At 43.6% G+C, this 21625-nt stretch overlaps 3 protein-coding genes across 4 annotated transcripts in view; 1 reads left to right on the top strand and 2 right to left on the bottom strand.

The window, feature by feature from the left end:
• chek2 (checkpoint kinase 2) overlaps positions 1-4858 on the bottom strand; it is an 11409-nt gene extending 6551 nt beyond the window's left edge. The window contains exons 1-6 of one of the 2 annotated variants that reach the window (XM_077521301.1): positions 4335-4858; positions 3025-3307; positions 1556-1680; positions 269-401; positions 108-198; positions 1-35 (exon numbers count right to left, since the gene is read on the bottom strand). The exon at positions 1-35 is cut by the window's left edge and continues 194 nt beyond it. In XM_077521301.1, the coding sequence (XP_077377427.1) occupies positions 1-35; positions 108-198; positions 269-401; positions 1556-1680; positions 3025-3298 (658 nt within the window). In that variant the 5' untranslated portion in view covers positions 3299-3307; positions 4335-4858. The remainder of the gene's footprint in view (positions 36-107; positions 199-268; positions 402-1555; positions 1681-3024; positions 3308-4334) is intronic. The other variant, XM_077521302.1, reaches the window with a different exon arrangement.
• On the top strand, positions 4460-8934 carry entr1 (endosome associated trafficking regulator 1). Its single transcript, XM_077521306.1, has 9 exons — positions 4460-4629; positions 4759-4853; positions 5782-5867; positions 5936-5999; positions 6198-6271; positions 6333-6444; positions 7723-7785; positions 7854-7993; positions 8749-8934. Exons 1-9 carry the CDS (start codon positions 4584-4586, stop codon positions 8837-8839), a joined length of 771 nt encoding a protein of 256 aa, XP_077377432.1. The 5' UTR covers positions 4460-4583; the 3' UTR covers positions 8840-8934.
• Positions 8507-21625, bottom strand: part of ccdc180 (coiled-coil domain containing 180) — a 29983-nt gene continuing 16864 nt past the window's right edge. The window contains 15 exon segments of the mRNA XM_077521300.1: positions 8507-9122; positions 9750-9888; positions 10101-10161; positions 10275-10368; positions 10452-10577; positions 12033-12193; positions 12268-12403; positions 12488-12554; positions 12634-12699; positions 17349-17409; positions 18924-18934; positions 19004-19221; positions 19287-19364; positions 19450-19566; positions 20810-20954. Coding sequence (XP_077377426.1) covers positions 9000-9122; positions 9750-9888; positions 10101-10161; positions 10275-10368; positions 10452-10577; positions 12033-12193; positions 12268-12403; positions 12488-12554; positions 12634-12699; positions 17349-17409; positions 18924-18934; positions 19004-19221; positions 19287-19364; positions 19450-19566; positions 20810-20954 — 1603 coding nt within the window. The 3' untranslated portion in view covers positions 8507-8999.

Here is a 21625-nt window from a genome sequence, read left to right as displayed (position 1 = left end):
GCTCAAAGGCCAGTTTGACTTGGCCACACACGCCTCTGAAACACGCATTGGCAGGAAGTGACATCAGGAAACGGCGGAAAAGCGCCGTGTTCGGCAATGGCACTCACGTGCCGATCTGCCGCGTCAGCAGATATTTCTGGCGGAGCTCGCTGGGCAGCGACGACTCTTGGCCGGACATCAGGTCGGTGAAGACAAACACTGGCCACCACAAAAGAAAGATCAGCACGCTCGTCACGTGATGTGACGTGAAGTGACGCTCGCCGCTTACCTTTGTTGCGATGCTCCGACAGCGCCAGCACGGCGTTGTTGACCAGAGGCAGCTTCTTGCCGCGTCCAATTTTGTTGCCGTCAACAAAGGTGCCGTTGTTACTCAGGTCTTGAACAAACACCTCCGTGCCCTCCTGACCTCACCAAAGGAAAAAAAGATTACATCACATTTGGATTTGCAACTGCCGAGTTGACAACCCATTTGGTTCGTTTATCTAGTTATTTATTTATTAATATTTATTATTTGTATATAGTAGGGGTGTTAAAAAAAAATCGATTCGGCGATATATCGCGATACTACATCGCGCGATTCTCGAATCGATTCAATAATCGGCAGAATCGATTTTTTTTTTTGTTTTTTTTTTTTTTAGGATTCACACCTTGAGCATGGAAGAATGTTATATGAACGGCACATTAAGCCTTAATATTTTTATTTTAATGCTGTTCAAATGTGAAACAGATTGCAAACTGTTTGTGTACAGTGGCTCACGGTTATAAGCCTCAAGTTTTAGATAAATATATTCATACAAATCTTACAGTGTACATGTACAAATTTACTGATAGTATTTTCTAAATTTGAATGGAAAAAAATCGCAACAATCGACTTATAAATTCGTATCGGGATTAATCGGTATCGAATCGTGACCATTCGTATCGGGATTAATCGGTATCGAATCGAATCGTGACCTGTGAATCGTGATACGAATCGAATCGTCAGGTACTAGGCAATTCACACCCCTAGTATATAGTTAGTTTAGTCCCATCCAATTTGTTTAATTTATTTATATGTATTTATCATTTCTATTTATTTATTATTTGTATATAGTTAATTTGTTTAGTCCCATCCGATTCATTTATATGTATTATTTTTAGTAATTTATATTTATTAATTATTATTTTGATATAGTTAATTTGTTTAGTCCCCTCCGATTTGTTTAGTTTATGTATTTATTTATTTTTATATAATTAATCTGTTTAGTATCATACGATTTGTTTAGTTAATTTCTTTATATTTCTTTATTATTATTATTATTATTATATAATTAATCTGTTTAGTCCGATTCGATTTGTTTAGTTTATTTATATTTATTTGTTTATTATTTATATTTTTGTATTATTTTTACATATTTAATTTGTTTGGTCCCATCCGGGTTGTTTTTGGAATAAAACGATCCCGACACGAGATTGTGGTTGACTTCAATTGTGATATCATGCAAAAATCCCACATTTGCCATCACATGGTCGGATGGGGACGGCGTTGGATGTCATCGGATGGGACGGGGCATACCCTGTAGATGCGGAAGTGTTTCTTGCTGTAAATGCGGAATCGTAAGGATCCTTTGTGATCGGGATCGTCCAGCACGTAATTGCATTTGGGGTCTCGGCCAAACAGATACTCGTCCTCCACGCAATCTGAAAAACAACAAACAAACAACATCAAATAATACAAAATAAAAACGAGGATGCGGCAAAATGAAAATCATGACAACGAACGAGGCCAACGCGAAACGATTGTTGTGCGTCCAAAGCTCACATAATATAGCTGCAACAAATGGAATTTGATTTCATTTTTATTGTGCTCTTAAAAGCACTTTCCCGTCCACTACTGATGACACCAGTAGCATCAGGAGCGAGTGGGTGGGGCTTGGCTATCTTGCTCAATGAAACGTGCTCACTATGGCATGGGATCGAACCCACAACCTCTGGCTTGGGAGACCAACACTCTACCACTGATCCACACTGCCACTGACCCATCAAACAAATATTTTGATGAGAAATTGAAAATGTGAGTATTTTTTTTGTTTTTGTTTTTTTAATGAATCATTCGGATAAAAAAAAAACAAAAACAAAAACACACATTTGAAATTTCTATCCTTTCCAATTTAAATCCTTCTAGGCAGGCGGGACTTCTGTTGTTGTCGTTTCAAGTCTTTCTGCAAGTGTCATGTGGCATTCCACAGGGTTCCATTTTGGGGCTCCTGCTGTTTTCATTCCATTTGCTGCATCTTAAAAAAAGCACAATATTTACTTTTCGCCAAGCATGAAAAAAAAAAAGAAAGAAAAAAAAAAGCCATATCCAGCAGTAAAAAAATCATATTTTGTCAGCCCAGAATGAATTTGATGACTAAATTATTTTTCATGTACAATTAATACCTTTAAAAAGTATTTTTTCTACTTGCTGTCAACTGATGACATCACCTGTGCTGAGGAAGTAGGTAATTGCTTCGTTTTAGTTTAGTTTGAGTAAGTTTCAGTGTTAGTTTTAGGTTTTTTAATATTTAAAAAACAAATTTAAATAAATTACATAAATTTAGTTAGTTTTAATTTGTTTTTAGGGTGGTTTCAGGTTACTTTTTTATTAATTTGAGCTATTTAATAAATGCTTAGTTTAAGTTTAGTTTCAGTGTTAGTTTTTTTTTAAATGGTGTATTGTGTGCAATATTTAAAAGTCAAATTTAAACAAATTAAATAAATTTAGTTTTAATTAGTTTTCAGAGTGGCTCTGTTAGTTTTTATTAGGTTTAGTTATTTAATAAATGCTTTGTTTTAGTTTAGTTTTAATATTAGTTTTAGTTTGTGCAATAAAAAAAAAAAAAAAGCATGGGAGCGACGTCATCTGACGGTATTTTTCTATTGGCTGCTGCTAGATGACATCACTTGTGTGTGACACCCTTTCAAAGGTCCTTAACCTGGCGGTTAATATCAAACTAAATGGACTTGTCTTGTGAAAGAGAAGAAGACGAGGGCATAACTCACCGTGAGTGCGAAAGGCGCGCTGCATGGGCAGTAGGCGTCCCCAGGGTTGACTGTCGGCCTCCTCAGGGACAGACGGCAAGGTGACGGGCAGCGTGTCAACGCTGCTGAGCGTCGTCCCCGAGCCGCCTGACGACTGGCTGCTCGACGGCGGGCCGCTGGAAGACGAAGAGGAGCCGCCCTGCGACTTGGGCGGGGCCTGCGACGGGGACAGCGTGGATGGCGCTTGCGACGGGGACTGGGGCTCATCCCCCTCTTGCGCAATACTTTGGGACATTGGGGACACCTGCAAAATTCAAGTCATTTGAGAAGTTTCATTCCTCACATTAGTCACTGGCAATGAGTTGCACGAAGTACAGTGACATTTGCATTTAGGACATTTGAGAAAATTTTTCAAAAAACACGAGAAAATGTTACCGTAAATAAATGGAAGTAGAAAAAAACAAGACACATAACTTAGTTTTTACTCATGTTTCGCTCCACAAGACATGAATGACGATGTCACCGTTGTTTTCACTTTGTAGGTGAACAAGAAATCATTTTACACGGCTGCCATCTTGTGGCGAAATTGAAGACATTCTAAACGAGGACGGCTTGAAAGAAACCATCACAACAGACTCGGCTTCACATGCATCTCTTTTTTTCTTCTCATATAATTACAAACAATTCTTAAAACTTCCGTGGAGGTAACATGAGGTCCGAGATGATATGCCAAAGGCATACAAAATAATATGCTATTTCAATTTGGCTCCACAAAATGTGCAAAATTACTTGAGAGTTCCCCAACAAGCATCATGCAAGTAAACCAGAAGGTAAAACTACCAATCGATTGAACCTTCTAATTGTTTTAAAACACTGATTGTTTTCTAATTCACTCGCATTGACGCCCTGCCCTCCACCGCAAGGGGCGTACTTCAATGTAACGTCACACTAGAAGGGTCAATAGCCTACTATCGGCCAATCCTCACAATCGTGTGACTGGGACTCAGGTGCAAAAAAAATTGAATGGAGTTACGAGCTTGGTCATGGTAGCATTTCAACTCGCAAGTAAAGACATCATCTCTGAAAAGCAGGCGTCGGATTTAACACGAAAACGTGAGCACATTTTGTCACAAAGTCCCTAAAAAGTCCCTTTCCCCACACGGCCACCAAAACGGATCGTTGAGCAGTTGGCGAGGCGGTCCAAGCAGCAGCTAAAAGGCTCCGAACCTCTCAGGTCCGCCCGACAAAACAGGCCGAAGCGAGCCAGCGAAGACAAAGGCTGTTTTTTTTATTTTATTTTTAATTTGTATTTTGGTTTGTTATTTGTTTACCTTGCTTGGCGCACATGCGAGTGTCCTCTTCAACTCGTTCTACTTCCGGGACTGCGCGCGCGACTCGAGTTTGAGCGCGAGCCCCACCGGAAGTACAGGTCCTGGTTTCCTCTTACGTCACCGGCCCCCGCCACCCAATAGGACGTTAGAAACTCCGTCACATGTGGGGGCCGCCCGCCGCTAGGTTGTTTACTTCCTGTTTTGCGGGACGACCGATGATCGATCAACGAGTATCGATGTGACGTCGCCATGTCCACACCAGGCGGCCGCCGGAAGACTTTAATCATCGCAGAAGGTCTTTTTTGTTTGTTTGTTTTTCATTATTTTGGGATTTGTAACAAAATGTTTAGTTGCCTGGCAACGTCCCACGCTGGCGGAAGCTTGGATGCATTTTGTTGACCACAATTCTCGGTGGACTCCTCAGACGAAAGTGAGGAGTGCAACCCTTTCTCCTTCAGGGAGTTCCTGCGCTCCAAGAACCACGACCCGGACAGGGACGAGGACGGAGCTGCGTGGGAGGTCTGTGTGTGTTTGTGTGACGTAGGCTCGGGGGATGCAACGTGAAAAGTTTCACGTTTAACTTTGATCACGTTCCAACATGAGACAAATGAGAAAACATGATGGCTGTTCTCTTTTTTATTTATTTATAGTTTTATGGCCGTTCTCTACGGAGGAACAAAAGTGCCAAAATTAAATACATCAATACACCATTTAATAATTAAATAAATGAGTCACGAAATAATTAACTGTCATTTATTCATTAAATATGGAATTAAATAAACCAATAATTAAATAAATGTGTTGTGAAATAATTAAATGTATCAATTATTAATTTAATATGGGATTAAATAAACCAATAATTAAATAGATATGTCATGAAATAATTAAATGTGTCACTGTCATTTATTAATTAAATATGGATTAAATAAACCATCTATTTTCTTGACCGCTTATTCCTCATAAAGGTTGCGGAAGGTGCTGGAGCCTATCTAATAATAATAAAATATGGAAGTAAATAAACCAACAATTAATTAGATGTGTCATGAAATAATTAAATGTCATTTATTAATTAAATATGTAATTAAACAAACCAATAATTAAATAAATGTGTCATGAAATAATTAAATGTGTCAATAATTAAATATGGAATTAGATAAATCACTAATTAATTAATGTGTGTGTGTATATATATATATATATATATATATATATATATATATATATATATATATATATATATATATATATATATATATATATATATATATATAATTATTATTATGATATTATTTCTGCAGCGTTTCGTGGATTTATCTGTCAAACTCACCCGTCAAAGTTAGTGGGCGGAGCTAAAGCCTGATTATACGACAACGGCGTTTTTGGTGGACTTTTCCAGGCCTCTGTATGAAAACGATGTCAATTTGCTTTGCTGTTGTTGGCTAATCAGGAGGAAGAGGAGGAGGAGGATGAGGAGAGTGCTGCGTGTGGGCGGAGCTCTCAGTCTGACGCGGACAGCTCCGCCTCCCCGAGCACGTGAGTGGGCCGATCGGCGCCGTCGCACATGTCCATAACGGGGCGATGATGTCGGCGCTCGTCTTCAGGTTCGACGACGGAGACCGTGGCGTCGAGCTGCCAATCGCGAGCAGGGGGAGGAGCTTACAGGAGGTATTTCCATTTGTCAAACGGCCATCAAGCACTTGCTACACCCCATCCATTCATCTTTCTTTTCATTCATCCATCAATCATCCATCCACTCCAAAATCCTTCAATCATCAATCAATCAATCATCAATCAGCTGTCGTCGGATTTTCCAAACGAAATACAATACCAAAATGGAGAACTCGCGCATGTGCGTGTGTGCAGCTGCGCGAGGAGAATGCCACGCTGAGAAGAAATGTCCAGGAGCTCCGCAAAACATTGCAAGCAAATGAGCAAAGGTGAGCGGCCCGGCGGCCAATCGGAGCACTGGCCGGCTTACCCGGGATGCTTTGCGCGCAGGGCGGAAGCGCTGCAGGAGGAGCTGGAACGGAGGCGGCAGCGGGAGCAGGAGGAGGCGCGGGACCTGGACCACTTGCTCCACTCGGTGGAGTGCAACCTGCACGAGATGACGGTGCGCTCCCGTGGCGACGTCAGCACGGTCATGTCGTGCCGTCGAGATGCCACAAATCATTTTCCATCGCAAACGTTTGGCAGAATTAAATTGACAGGACCGATGAAAGAATACGTGATGAGTAAAACATAAAACAAGTTCATTTTGGGCTACGAGATTGGAATTACAAGCACAATGTTTGACATTTTGTGCTCTCGGATTTTTCTTCTCGTTCCATTTTTTTTCGATTGAACATGAATTATTTTTCAATTTAAAAAGATTTTCATTTTTTCCATTTTCATTTTCAAAGTTCACATTGCGTTTTCATCTCGTAGATTTTTTTCCATTGAATTAATTTTTTTTTCAATTTCAATTTAAAAAATGTCTTTTTAATTTTCATTTTCAAAGTTCACATTTTGTTTCACATTTGTCTCATTCAATTGTTTTCATTGAATTTAAATTTTTTTCAATTTCAAAAAACCTTTTTTTCATTTTCATAGTTCACATTTTGTTTTCATCTCGTTCAATTTTTTTAATTAAAATGTTTTAAAATTCAGTTTTTCAATTTCCAAAATGTTTTTTTTCGTTATAATAGTACACATTTTGTTTTCATCCTGTTTATTTTTTTTCATTGAATTTAATTTTTTTTCAATAAAAAACACCCTTTTTTCATTTTCATAGTTAACATTTTGTTTATCTTGGTCATTTTTTTTCTTGAATTTTTTTTTTTTTCAATTTCAAAAAATGTCTTTTTTTCCCATTTTCATTTTCAAAGTTCACATTTTTCATCTTCAATTTTTTCAGTGAATTTCAATTTTTTCAACTTAAAAAAACGTCATTTTTTCCATTTTCAAAGTTCACATTTTTCACCTTCAATTTTTTTCCCTTGAATTTCATTTTTTTTCAATTGAAAAAAAACGTCCTTTTTTCATTTTCATAGTTAACATTTTATCTCAATTTTTTTCTTGAATTGAATTCTTGAATTTCAAAAAATGTCTTTTTTTCCATTTTCAAAGTTCACATTTTTTCATATCGTTTATTTTTTTCATTGAATTTAAATTTTTTTAATTTCAAAAAACATCATTTTGATTTTCATAGTTAACATTTTTTCATCTCGTTCATTTTTTTTTCATTGAATTTACATTTTTTCTATTTCAAAAAATGTCATTATTTTCATTTTCAAAGTTCACATTTTGTTTTCATCTCGTATTTGAAAAAAAAGAAGTCAGATGAAGTGAGAAAATGGTGCGTTCACAGACATCGAGTAACTTCCGAACACTTTTTTGCTGGTGTGGTCAGAAACGAGCGCTGAGCGCCGAGAGCAACGTGGCCAGGATGAAGGCGGAGCTTCAGCAGCTGCAGGTGATATATGCGCGCACGCACACAGGTGCACCCTCAACACACACATAAACTGTGCGTGCGTGCGTCAGGAGGAGCTGGAGTGCGCGCGTAGCGAAAACCTCAAGCTCAAGTCAGAGCAGCAGCATGTCGTCACGGCGATGAAGCACAGCGCCAACATGGCGTCCGACTACCTGGACAAGACGGTCGCGCACGCACACTCGTCCATACGGTGGGTCCACGCGTGCTCGCCAAACAGCTTACAAGGTTGCTCGGCTGGAGCTTCAATAACACTGATCTGAATATATGAATCGAGTGGATAGCCAATATGCCAAGACTTTTGAGGCGGCCATATTGCTCCTCCCAAGAAATGTTTCTCGCCAGACCATCCGATACGTTTACAGTATTTATCCAAACTGGAGAACATTTGAGACAGTACTTAGTAGAAACAGCATCATTTATGGTATTACATTTTAAATTTATGGTATTATAAATGTATTAAAAATAAACAAGAGGACTTTAGACATTTTGTAACTTGCCTTAAATACATGTATAAATTAGATGCTTCATGATGTTTACTACAGGAGGAACCTTGTATTTTTTTTTATTAAAGAATTATATCTGTAATTCTACAGTAGTCTGCTCACAAGATGGGAGTGGCAAGATGGCTGCCCTGTGGCTTCAACGGCTTGTACGAGCCACTGACCTGTATATATGACTGGATAGCCGATAGCCCATACTAGCCCATGCAAGCTGTTGAAGTCACAGGGCGGCCATCTTGCTCCTCCGGCGAGAAACGTTTCTTGGGAGGAGCAATATGGCGGCCTTGCCACCTCAAAAGTCTCCGCCTATCGGCTATCCACTGATCTATATAGATCAGTGGCCCTCCCCCACCAACAACCACACACTCATCACAATCATGTCACACACGCATGCTGATGATGTCACGTGGGGGGGCGTGGTCCACCTGTGCTCCCGTCTGCGCAGTCGTCTGCTGGAGGGGGCGGAGTCTCTACGTCTGGTCTCGCAGCTGCTGCGCTCCATCCACAAAATTGCCGACGTGACTTCGGATGCCTGACGCGCCCGTCGCCGTGGAAACGCGATTGATTGGCTGCTGATTGGACCGAGGCCGCCTCTTTCATCTTTTACCAGCCAATAAAAACATTTGGAGTTCTTCTCTTCTCTTTCTGCTTTATTGATTGATTTGTATTCAGCAAATCCGTGTGTGCAGGCGCGCGTCAGTGTGTGAGCGTGTGTATCTGCAGCCTCCAGTGCGTCTTCCAGCTTTGGAGCTCGTTAAGTCGTCGTCGTTTGTCCGCGTCCGATTGCGACAGCTGGGACGACAACACCTGCTCAAAACGCTATCACGCAAACACGCACACAGCGCACACACCCATGTTTGTCATACAAATGATGAACGAGCCTCACATCATTAGTGTGCGTTTGTCACAATTATCACTTGTGTACTTTTGTACGTGTCTGTACTGAGTACTCGAGTATTGATGCTGGATTTCAACTCATGTATAAATGTCATCGTTTCAAAACGACTTCAAGTATCTAATTAAAAGTCATTCATTAAATGTGGGGCAAATTTTCATTGAAGTGGAAGTAAAAAAGTACACAAAAGTAAAAGCACAAAAGTAAAAAAAAAACTAAAAGTAAAAATAAAAATGTACAAAAAGTGCAAAAGTAAAAGCACAAAAGTAAAAAGATAAACTAAAAATAGTAAAAAAGTAAAAGGTAAAATTAAAAATAAAAAAGTACAAAAAAGTACAAAAGTAAAAGCACAAAAGTAAAAAAACTAAAAAAAATAAATTAAAAAAATAAATTAAAACAGTAAAAAACCATAAGGTAAAAGTTAAAAAGTATTAAAAAAAAAAAACGTAAAAAATGAAAAGTAAAAAAAGTAATACAAATAAAAAACAGTAAAAAAGTAAAAATAAAAAAGTACAAAAGTAAAAGTAAACACTGTGCATGCGTGCGCGTACCTTGGTGGCGGCATCCCTGTGCTGGATGACGGCCAGATGTCCCAGGGTGCACTTGGCGGTGGTGATGGCTGCGGTGGTAGCCGCGGTAACGGAAGCGGCGTTGGCAGGAAGCGACATCTGAGGAATGCCCGACCACACCCTGACCAGCGAGCGAGCAAACTTTTATTGTGACGGTCTGACAGGATGTATTTATTGTATTTAGTACTCATTTATTATAATAATAAATATATAAATATAATAATAATAATAATAAATACATCAAAATAAAATGGTATGCATTTATTTGAATGTATGTAGCTTTTATTGTGAAGGTCTGACAGGATGTGACGGCGTCGGAGAGTCGCGGCCTACCTGCAGGGTTGCTGTGTGGTTTCCATGGCGACGTCCTCTGACGTCTGCTGGGGCGTCACCTCTGATCACGTGACACAAACGCCATGGAAATGACAGCAACAACTTATTGACGCACAATTTCGAGAAAAACTTCCCCCACACACACAGACACATGACGCGGGTCATGTGACCGACCCGGTAGCGGAAGGCGGTCCATCTGATGGAGGAGGTGCTCGGTGAGCGACGCCAGCGAATTGACAAACTCCTCCCCTCGGCGTCGCATGCACTCCTGCACATGACGGCGGGCGAGAGAGCGAGAGGTCACGTGGCGTGTGAATCGACCACGCCCAACCCCACGCCAAGCGTACGTACCTGCAGTTCCCGATGCGAGCCCAAGATGGCGTCATGGAGTCTCTGTTGTCTTGCCTCCTCGCCGTGCCTCAGCGCCTCCATCTCGTTGGCAGAGAGCGACACGCGCAGGCCCGCCACGCTCGCCGTCTGAACACGCCAACACAAACATGCGCGAGCATAAATCAGCCGCTAATGCTAACGTGCTAATGCTAACGTGCGGCCCAGTCATCCGTCAACGTCATAATAATAACATGGAGGACCAAAACTGACACAATTAAAAAAAACAAAATGATTGATGAATAAAAGTAAAAATAAAAATTATAAATATAATTAAAAAATTACATAAAATAAATATAAATGGAAATAAAAACAAAAAACAAAAAATATATACATATATATATATATATATATATATATATATATATAGTAGTAAATAGTATATAGTAAGTAAGTAAGTATAGTAAGTAATATAGTAAGTAGTAAATATAAAAAAAAATGATTAAATAAATAAATGCATGAATAAAAGTGAAAAAAAAGATAGAGACAATCTTAATAATTCAAAAATTAAATTAAAAAATATATATAAATGGAAAGCACGTCCGCCTCCCAGTTCTGAGGACTCCGGTTCAAGTCCAGGCTCCGGCCTTCCTGGGTGGAGTTTGCATGTTCTCCCCGTGCCTGCGTGGGTCTTCTCCGGGTACTCCGGTCTCCTCCCACATTCCAAAGACATGCATGGCAGGTTAATTGGGCGCTCCGAATTGTCCCTAGGTGTGCTTGTGGGCGTGGATGGTTGTTCGTCTCTGTGTGCCCTGCGATTGGCTGGCGACCAGTCCAGGGTGCCTACTGCCCAGAGCCAGCTGAGATAGGCGCCAGCACCCCCCGCGACCCTGGTGAGGAATAAGTCCTCAGAACTGGGAGGCGGAAGTGCTAACCACTCGACCACCGTGCCGCCCAAAAAAAAGAAAATTTTAATTAAAAAATGTAATGAAAAATATATAAATGGAAATAAAAACAAAATATAGATATATCCATAAATAAGAGTAAAACTAAATACAAAAATTAAAAAGGAGATTCAAAAAATGAATATAAAAATAAATGCGGAAATAAATATACAAATAAAATTAAATGTCAATCAATAAATAAAGACGCTCTGCTCTCAAATTTATTTATGTATATATATATATATATATAAATATATATATATTTTTTACATTTTATTTTTGCATTTATTTCCACATTTATTTTTACATTTATATTTTGAATCCCGTTTTTCATTGTTGTATTTATTTATTTTTAATTTTTGGAAATTTTAGTCCTCCATCTCGGCTAAATCTATGCAGCAAATGAATTACACGGTTGACATGGCAACAGCTTCATGACGCAATCTGTGGGGCCCACATGAAGGCACCCAGCTAATGCTAATCGCGGTTGTCACAATGTCCATTGAATCAGATTTTTAGCTATTTTTAGTTTCATTAATTAAAAAAATTATTGAAAAAAAAAAACTAATTATAAAATTGAAAAAATTCAATTATGAATTAAAAATGAAGCTAGCCATGCTAATGCTAACGTGGCGACGAGCACATTTTGCGGCGATGCTACCTTCTCCTCCTCGCTGGCGGCCTTGGTTTCCTCGAAGGCGCGTCGCACCCGACCCGCCTCCTCCCTCAGCTCCGCCCCCAGCTGTCTCTCGTGCGCGCGGATCAAAGTGGCGGGCAGCAAATGCATCATGTCGGCCAACACGCACTGCTGCTGCTCCAGCGCTGCATGCACACACTCAAACACGTCAAGGGAGACGTGATGGGCCCGCCCACCCATCCAAAGCGCCGCCTGCGACCTTCCCTGCTGGCGCTGAGCAGCGTGCGCGCGTGCTCGTGATGTCCCAGAAGCCTTTGCTGCGTGTTCTCCACCCACTGGTCCAGACCGGCGGGAAGTCGATGGAAGCCGCCGCAGCGCTGACTCTGGTAGAAGTCCTGAGCGGGTGCACGGAGACCGACGGGGTCACGTGACCTGACCGCCGCCGACAACACGGACGGAGGGGTGGGGCATCACGTTACCTTGGCAACCAGCAGCAGCGTCTGATGCGTCCTCCTCAGGATGGCGTTGACGATGGAGATGTAACAACTACACGCACACAAATGGACGGACGATGATGACATCATCTCACGTCATGTGATGTGAAGTGGAGCCAATGAGGACTCACTCTGGATTGGGATCCGCTTCCGATTTGGCGCCAAAGATCTGCAGCCTTTTGTCCGTCCTCAACGACCTGAACAAAACATGCGTGCGGTCAACGTGTGCTGGATGACAGCATACAGCACGATATAAATGGAACACAAGTTTGAATTCAAACACTAGTACAACATTAACTCATTTGCTCCCAAAGACGTATAAATACGTTCTATTTTCAATGTATTTAGTTTCCCAAAGACGTATTTATACATTTTTTTGTTTTTTTAAATGCTGGAGCATACAGAAGGCTTTGATGAGAATAGGTAAAAAAAAAATGATAGTAATTACAAAAACTGTCAGCAGCAGAGTATAAGAGATCAACTAGATTTCTCACAATTCTAAGCAGATTGGTGAATAATGATGAAACATGGCTATATTCTAATGCTAATTGCTGCAAATCGGAAACAGATAGAAATATACTTTTTTTTGATGAAAGAAGAGACTAATGTTTTTTTTTTGGCAGATTCCATGATTTTTCAACACAATATTCTGTGGGTCTTGCAAAATCAAAATCCAGTAAAACAGCCAGGAGCAAAGGGGGTTGCTTCAGTCAAAATGGCTGCCAGGGAATGAGCTAAGATTGATCTATTTCAATTTCATGTGGTGTGATCCCCTCCGTGAGCCGGTACCTTAACGTGGTGGAGGGGTTTGCGTGTCCCAATGATCCGAGGAGCTATGTTGTCTGGGGCTTTATGCCCCTGGTAGGGTCACCCATGGCAAACAGGTCCTAGGTGAGGGGCCAGACTAAGCACGGCTCAGAAGACCCCTCATGATGAATAACAATAATGGAAGCACGCTTACCCTGCCCGGACGCGGGTCACCGGGGCCCCCCTCTGGAGCCAGGCCTGGAGGCGGGGCTCGCTGGCGAGCGCCTGGTGGCCGGGCCTGCACCCATGGGGCCCGGCCGGGCACAGCCCGAAGAGGAAACGTGGGTCCCCCTTCCCACGGGCTCACCACCGGTGGGAGGGGCCAAAGGGGTCGGGTGCAGAGCAGGCTGGGTGGCAGCCAAAGGCGGAGACCTTGGCGGACCGATCCCCGGCTACAGAAGCTGGCTCTCGGGACATGGAATGTCACCTCTCTGGCAGGGAAGGAGCCCGAGCTGGTGTGTGAGGCCGAGAAGTTCCGACTCGACATAGTCGGACTCGCCTCCACACACGGCTTGGGCTCTGGTACCAGTCCTCTTGAGAGGGGTTGGACTCTTTTCCACTCTGGAGTTGCCCACGGTGAGAGGCGCAGAGCAGGTGTGGGCATACTTATTGCCCCCCGGCTCGGCGCCTGTACGTTGGGGTTCACCCCGGTGGACGAGAGGGTAGCCTCCCTCCGCCTTCGGGTGGGGGGACGGGTCCTGACTGTTGTTTGTGCATATACACCAAACAGCTGTTCAGAGTACCCACCCTTTTTGGAGTCCTTGGAGGGTGTGCTGGAGAGGGCTCCCCCTGGGGACTCCCTCGTCCTGCTGGGGGACTTCAACGCTCACGTGGGGAATGACAGTGAGACCTGGAGGGGCGTGATTGGGAGGAACGGCCCCCTGATTGGAACCCGAGCGGTGTTCTGTTATTGGACTTCTGTGCTCGTCACGGTTTGTCCATAACGAACACCATGTTCAAACATTGGGGTGTCCATTTGTGCACTTGGCACCAGGACACCCTAGGCCGCAGTTCGATGATCGACTTTGTAGTCGTGTCATCGGATTTGCGGCCGCATGTTTTGGACACTCGGGTGAAGAGAGGGGCGGAGTTGTCAAATGATCACCACCTGGTGGTGTGTTGGCTCTGATGGTTGGGGAAGATGCCGGTCCGACCTGGCAGACCCAAACGTATTGTGAGGGTTTGCTGGGAACGTCTGGCGGAATCCCCTGTCAGAAAGAGTTTCAATGCCCACCTCCGGCAGAGCTTCTCCCTTGTCTCGGGGGAGGCGGGGGACATTGAGTCCGAATGGGCCATGTTCCGCGCCTCCATTGTAGAGGCGGCCGATCGGAGCTGTGGCCGTAAGGTGGTCGGTGCCTGTCGCGGCGGCAATCCTCGAACCCGCTGTGGGATGCCGTCAAGCTGAAGAAGGAGTCCTATTGGGCCTTTTTGGCCTGTCGGATTCCGGAGGCAGCTGACAGGTACCGGATGCCCAAGCGGAACGCGGCTTCGGCGGTTGCTGAGGCAAAAACTCGGGCATGGGAGGAGTTCGGTGAGGCCATGGAAAACGACTTCCGGACGGCTTCGAGGAAATTCTGGTCCACCATCCGGCGTCTCAGGAGAGGAAAGCAGTGCACCATTAACACTGTGTATAGTGGCGATGGGGTGCTTCTGACCTCGACTCGGGACGTCGTGAAGCGGTGGGGGGAATACTTCGAAGACTTCCTCAATTCCACCGACACGTCTTCCTTTGAGGAAGCAGAGTCTGGGGACTCTGGGGTGGGCTCTCCTATCTCTGGGGTCGAAGTCACTGAGGTGGTTGGAAAGCTCCTCAGTGGCAGGGCCCCGGGGGTGGATGAGATCCGCCCGGAGTTCCTAAAGACTCTGGATGTTGTGGGGCTGTTGTGGTTGACACGCCTCTACAACATCGCGTGGACATCGGGGACAGTGCCTCTGGATTGGCAGACCGGGGTGGTGGTCCCCCTTTTTAAGAAGGGGGACCGGAGGGTGTGTTCCAACTACAGAGGGATCACACTCCTCAGCCTCCCTGGTAAGGTCTATTCAGGGGTGCTGGAGAGGAGGGTCCGTCGGGAGGTCGAATCTCGGATTCAGGAGGAGCAGTGTGGTTTTCGTCCTGGCCGTGGAACAGTGGACCAGCTCTACACCCTCAGCAGGATCCTTGAGGGTGCGTGGGAGTTCGCTCAACCAGTCCACATGTGTTTTGTGGATTTGGAGAAGGCGTTCGACCGTGTCCTTTGGGGAGTCCTGTGGGGGGTGCTTCGGGAGTACGGGGTACCGGGCCTCCTGATACGGGCTGTTCGGTCCCTGTACGACCGTTGCCAGAGTTTGGTCCGCATTGCCGGCAGTAAGTCGGATTCGTTTCCGGTGAGGGTTGGACCCCGCCAAGGTTGCCCTTTGTCACCGATTCTGTTCATAACTTTTATGGACAGAATTTCTAGGCGCAGCCGAGGCGTTGAGGGGTTCCGGTTTGGTGGCCTCAACATTGCATCTCTGCTCTTTGCGGATGATGTGGTGCTGTTGGCTTCATCAAGCCGGGGCCTCCAACTCTCACTGGAGCGGTTCGCAGCCGAGTGTGAAGCGGTTGGGATGAGGATCAGCACCTCCAAATCCGAGACCATGGTCCTCAGTCGGAAAAGGGTGGAGTGTCGTCTGCAGGTCGGGGATGAGATCCTGCCCCAAGTGGAGGAGTTCAAGTATCTTGGGGTCTTGTTCACGAGTGAGGGCAGGATGGAGCGGGAGATCGACAGGCGGATCGGTGCAGCATCTGCAGTGATGCGAACTCTGTATCGGTCCGTCGTGGTGAAGAAAGAGCTGAGCCAAAAGGCAAAGCTCTCGATTTACCGGTCGATCTACGTTCCGACCCTCACCTATGGTCACGAGCTGTGGGTCGTGACCGAAAGAACGAGATCCCGGATACAAGCGGCCGAAATGAGTTTCCTCTGCAGGGTGTCCGGGCTCTCCCTTAGAAATAGGGTGAGAAGCTCGGTCATCCGGGAGGGACTCAGAGTCGAGCCGCTGCTCCTCCGCGTTGAGAGGAGCCAGCTGAGGTGGCTCGGGCATCTGGTTCGGATGCCTCCTGGACGCCTCCCTGGGTGTTCCGGGCATGTCCCACCGGTGGGAGGCCCCGGGGACGACCCAGGGCACGCTGGAGAGACTATGTCTCTCGGCTGGCCTGGGAACGCCTTGGGATCCCACCGGAGGAGCTGGTTGAAGTGGCTGGGAGAGGGAAGTCTGGGTTTCCCCCCTGAAGCTGCTGCCCCCGCGACCCGACCCCGGATAAGCGGAAGAAGATGGATGGATGGATGGAATTTCATGTGGTACAAGTTTGTCACGAGGCAAATATTTTATATGTTGGTTCCGAAAATAGAATGAAAGAAATAGATTTGCATCCAATGAGAAAAAAAATGCTATTTTTACTTAGCCAAATATTCTTCAAAAAGGTTATTTTCCAGCTGAAGGGCCCTGTAAGGAGAAGGAGCCAGATGGACAGTCATGGAAAGACGAGCGACTGCATGGCGCTGGACTAAAACTAGTCTAGACTAGGCTAAAACCCTCATTAATAAACAATAAGTGGCACTAAATCCGAATGCATATTCATCGACTACTGAAGACAAGACGAAAATGTACTTCACTTCATAATTCATTGGCTGGTCTTCATCCATCTCACTGTGGATGAACTCCTCCTGGGTGCCTTTCCTTACAGGGTACTTCTGTGCTCCGACATGTTGTGGTTTAAGTGTGTCTGTTTTGTTGTAGGTGTGTCTGTGGGTACGATCATGGGGATGTGTGTGTGTGTGTGGGGGGGGCGCTTTTGTTTTATTTATTTATATATTTTATTTTATTTATTGTATTATGGATGTCCAGCACTTTGAGCTGCATTTTGAATGTATGAAAGGTGCTATACAAATAAAGTTTGATTGATTGATTGATAAAAACTGGACTCAAATATATGGACATTTTAGTTGATCAACAAAAACATCCGTGGTCAGTCAGCTTCCGAACGACCCTCACAGGCCTCAGCGTGAGAGTGCGAACGTACCTTGCGACCCCAGCAGATTCGCTGCGTCTCGGTGATTGTTGACGCTGGGCCGAGTTTGGACCTGCACCGGGAACATACGGAAAAACAAAACAAAACAAAAAAAGCACAGTAGCGATACCGGACGGATTTCACGCTGTCGAGTACTCAAAAGGCTGCTGATACAACACGTTGCAACGTAAACAACTGATGGCGCCGTACGTCCAAATCAAGTTTCGACAATGTATTTGATGGGAAATGATTTTTGGAAAATCAATATCATAGCACGATAATGCTATTTCCAACCGATACCGAAAAAACATTCATTTAGAAAGTGCCGATGTCGATAACCCATAAGGTAAGCTGATAATCGTTTGCAAAATGAACTTGAATACAAATATAATTTGGAGTCCTACGAAAAGTCGAACATGTACAAATACATTGAAACATCATGTAAAGTTTACGCAATGTTTCAATGTATGGAAAGCACCATGAAGATGAATTTCATTGACATGAACCACAACAGATTTCGCCCGATTTCTTTATTATCTAGTTTACCTGTATGAAATCAAATCGGTCGATAATTGCTGATAATTTTCAGCAAATTTCTTTATTATATTGTTTATCTGTAATGAGTGAAATTGGTAGATAAATGCCGATAATTTTCAGCCAATTTCTTTATTATTTGATTTTTCTGTAATGAGTCAAATTGGTTAATAATTGCAAATAATTATTGGCGGATTTCTTAATTATTTGGTTTATCTGTATGAAATCAAATTGGTTAATTGCCGATAATTTTCAGCAAATTTCTCTATTATCAGGTTCATCTGTATGAAATCAAATTGGTCGATAATTGCCAATAATTTTTGGCAAATGCCTTTATAATCTGGTTTATCTGTATGACGTCAAATAGGTCGATAACCGGCAACTGAAATTATCGTGCATCCCTAATTTTTAATGTCCTTTTAAATTCCATATTGAATTTTTGACTTATGCATTTTGTCACATTAAAATGTGGCTGAATCGAAATTATATGAATCATCGTTACTTGGTATCAGCACTAGTGTTGTTCCGATACCGTTTTTTGGCTCCCGATACCGATACCCAGCTTTGCAGTATCGGCTGATACCGATACCATACCGATACTTAAGGTTTTTTTTTCCTCAACATGAAAAAGCTGTCCTGCCATTGGTTCAGAGCATTCAAGGGCCAATAGGATATGTCAGATCGGCATGCAGTGAACATGCCACATACCAGTGAATTTCGTGCACCAGCAAGACACAAGATCCAAAATCCTATATTAGCGTTGGAATTAATTGTATCGGCATGTTACTTGTGAGTAGTCACCGATACTGATACCACTGTTTTAATGCAGTATCGGCACCTCTGCCGATACCAATATCGGTATTGGAACAACACTAATCAGCACCCACGAGTATTCAACAGTTGAGTACTTGCACTGGTATCGGTCTGGTAAAAGTGGTATTGAACGTCTCTCATAGCACACACACACACATACATGCAGTCAACCTTTCGCCTGCACACGTCGGAGCGCATTTTCAAGATGGCAGCCAACATGGAGGGGGGCGGAGTCAGTACCTTCACAGAACCTGACGGACACGTCGGAGAGATCAGATGGAAGCCGGCGCATGCACGCGCACACGCACCGACGCACGCACCTGTTGAGCGACTTGACCACGCCCACGATCGGGTCCTCCATGATGTTCCCTCCTGAGCGACAGGGCTGCAGCAGGGCGGGGGGCGGGGCAGACCACACCTGCTTCCTGGACTTTGAGGCGGTGGGCGGGGCCACGCTCTCCTCGTCCAAGTAGTGCCTCCGCCTCCTCAGGTCCTCGCCGATGGCCGACAGCAAGGTCAGCACCTGGTCGGCGCACACCTGAGGACGGAGACGAGGATGGCGATCGGCCCAAGGGAAATCGTAATCGTTGTCATGATCGTTACCTGCTCTTCTTCCAGAGTTTTGCGGAGCTGCTCCATGCGAGCGCTGATGACCGCCTCCTGCTGGTTGCTGCTCGCCACCTGATTCCAATACAATCGTTTCAACGCTCAATTCAAAGCTAGTCAATCAAAATCAACAAAATCGGCAACAACGGCGTCGATTGACCTCGGCTATGACTTCCACTTGCGTGCTGCTGAGGATCCGCTCGATCAACTCGATGAACTTGACCTCGGCCTGCAGCACGCACAACTTCTCCTCCAGACGGCCCGACGCCGCCTTCACCTGGACCACAACGCAAAAACAACGACCAAAATTGTTCATTTTTATTAGTTTTCATTTCATTTTAACTTTTGCTTTTTTAAATTGAGTTTGTTTTAATTTGTTTTCAGGGTGGTTTCAGGTTAGTTTTGATAAGTTTTAGCTATTTAATAAATGCTTAGTTTTCATTTGGATTGAGTTAGTTTCAGTCTTAGTTTTAGTTTTTAAAAAATGTGTATTACTTGTGCGCAATATTGAAAAATCAGCATGGGAGTGACGTCATCTTTTGGTGCTTTTCTATTGGCTGCTGCTCGATGAAATCGCTTGTGTGTGACTTTCAAACGTCCTTAATCCGGTGGTTCATATCAAAATAAATCGACTTCAAATCACATTAAAAATAATCCCCAAAGGCTCATGCATTCAATTCATTACCAAAGAGAAAAACAAAGGACATTTTTGCGATCAGTAGTGTTAGTTTTGTAAACATAAAATGTATTTTCAGTTAGTGTTCGTTTATTGAAAAGCATTTTCATTTTTATTTGATTTGGTTAACGAAACTTTAAAATAGCTTTAACATTTTCAATAGTTTTAGTTCACTAAAATAACTGACCATCTTAAATATACATGCATGCTAACACCAGAAGTATCGGGAGATTGGACTCTTGGCTAAATTGCCACTTTATGGAACGTGCAGGTCGGATAAAGGTCGGAAAAATAAAAGATGGCGGCAGGTGTCGAGTCCAAGACCAGAACTGCAATCGTAGATTGTAGATGTGTCATCGGTCAACTAACTACGGTCGAGACCGCCAATCAAGTATGTGTCGTTTATCACCCGAGCCAAGATTTTTGAAGTCGCAAGGCTGCCATATTGCTTCTCCCAAGAAACGTTTCTCGGCATACCATCCGATACATTCACAGGATCGAACATTTGAGACAGTACTTAGTAGATACCTCTGCCAAATCTAATCTTGGGGTCTAAGGAACTGAGCGATAAAAGAAAAAGAGTGTTCAAAGCAGCACATACTTGTTAATTTAATTGTAAACTAGTGACCACCCCGCCTCCGGCCTTCTACTAAGTGCCTCCAAGCTGTATGTGTCTCATCATATATAATACATATAATAGCGTATAGCTCATACAGTAGTCTGCTGGCAAGGTGGGAGTGGCAAGATGGCCGCGCTGTGACTTCGACGGCTTGCACTGGTGCGTACGGGCTATCGGCTATCCACTCATATATACAGGTCAGTGATGTGCGCGCATGCATGAGACCTGCTGCAAGGTCTTGGTCTGCAGGTTGTGCAGGTCCCCGTAGACGCTCTCCTCAGTGACGCTGATGCGTTTGCTTTCCTCCTTCAGACGGCGCTGGAAGACTTTCACCTCCTGACGCGTGTAGTCGCCGCCTTCGCTGAAGAGCCTGGCGGACAAAACACGTCACACGCACGCGCACGACAACTATGGAAGACCAAAACCAACAAAAATCGAAATGTTGTGCAAATATTTTGGTTTAGATGTGTTGTAAACTTGCTGTTAAAAGCAACACAAGTCGCAAATGGAGGTGAGAGTGGACAAGATGGTCGCCCATTGCTGGAGCTCGCCACCGCAAGCCGGTGACACTTCCTGCTCACTTGATCAATGACAGGACGTTTGCAATGGGCGGAGTCCAACCCAAGACATGCTTGGGACCACCCCCTCATTTCAGCAACATTTCATCATGGTAGGAGATAATTAAAAAAATAATAAATGACTAAATCAATGACTAAAAGTGAAAATAAAAATGGGTATAAAAAATATAACTCAAAAATTAAATACAAATGTATTTATGTATATATATTAGGGCTGCACAATATATCGAAAAATTACCAATATCGTAATATTGGCCCATGCAATATGCATATCACAAAGACATGCAATTCACTTCATATGGAATTTGATGCTTTGATCTGAATTTGACCAGTCAGCCGATAACTAAAATGGTAATATAAATAAATAAATCATAGTTGAACATTATCGAGAGGTCATTACAATTAATAACTAAAAATATATTGAATTTGCTTATTTTGATGCATGGAAAAAAATCTCATTCTT

Source organism: Festucalex cinctus, chromosome 5 (genome assembly GCF_051991245.1).
Source record: "Festucalex cinctus isolate MCC-2025b chromosome 5, RoL_Fcin_1.0, whole genome shotgun sequence".
NCBI lineage: Eukaryota > Metazoa > Chordata > Actinopteri > Syngnathiformes > Syngnathidae > Festucalex > Festucalex cinctus.
This window is presented reverse-complemented; position numbering and strand designations above follow the sequence as displayed.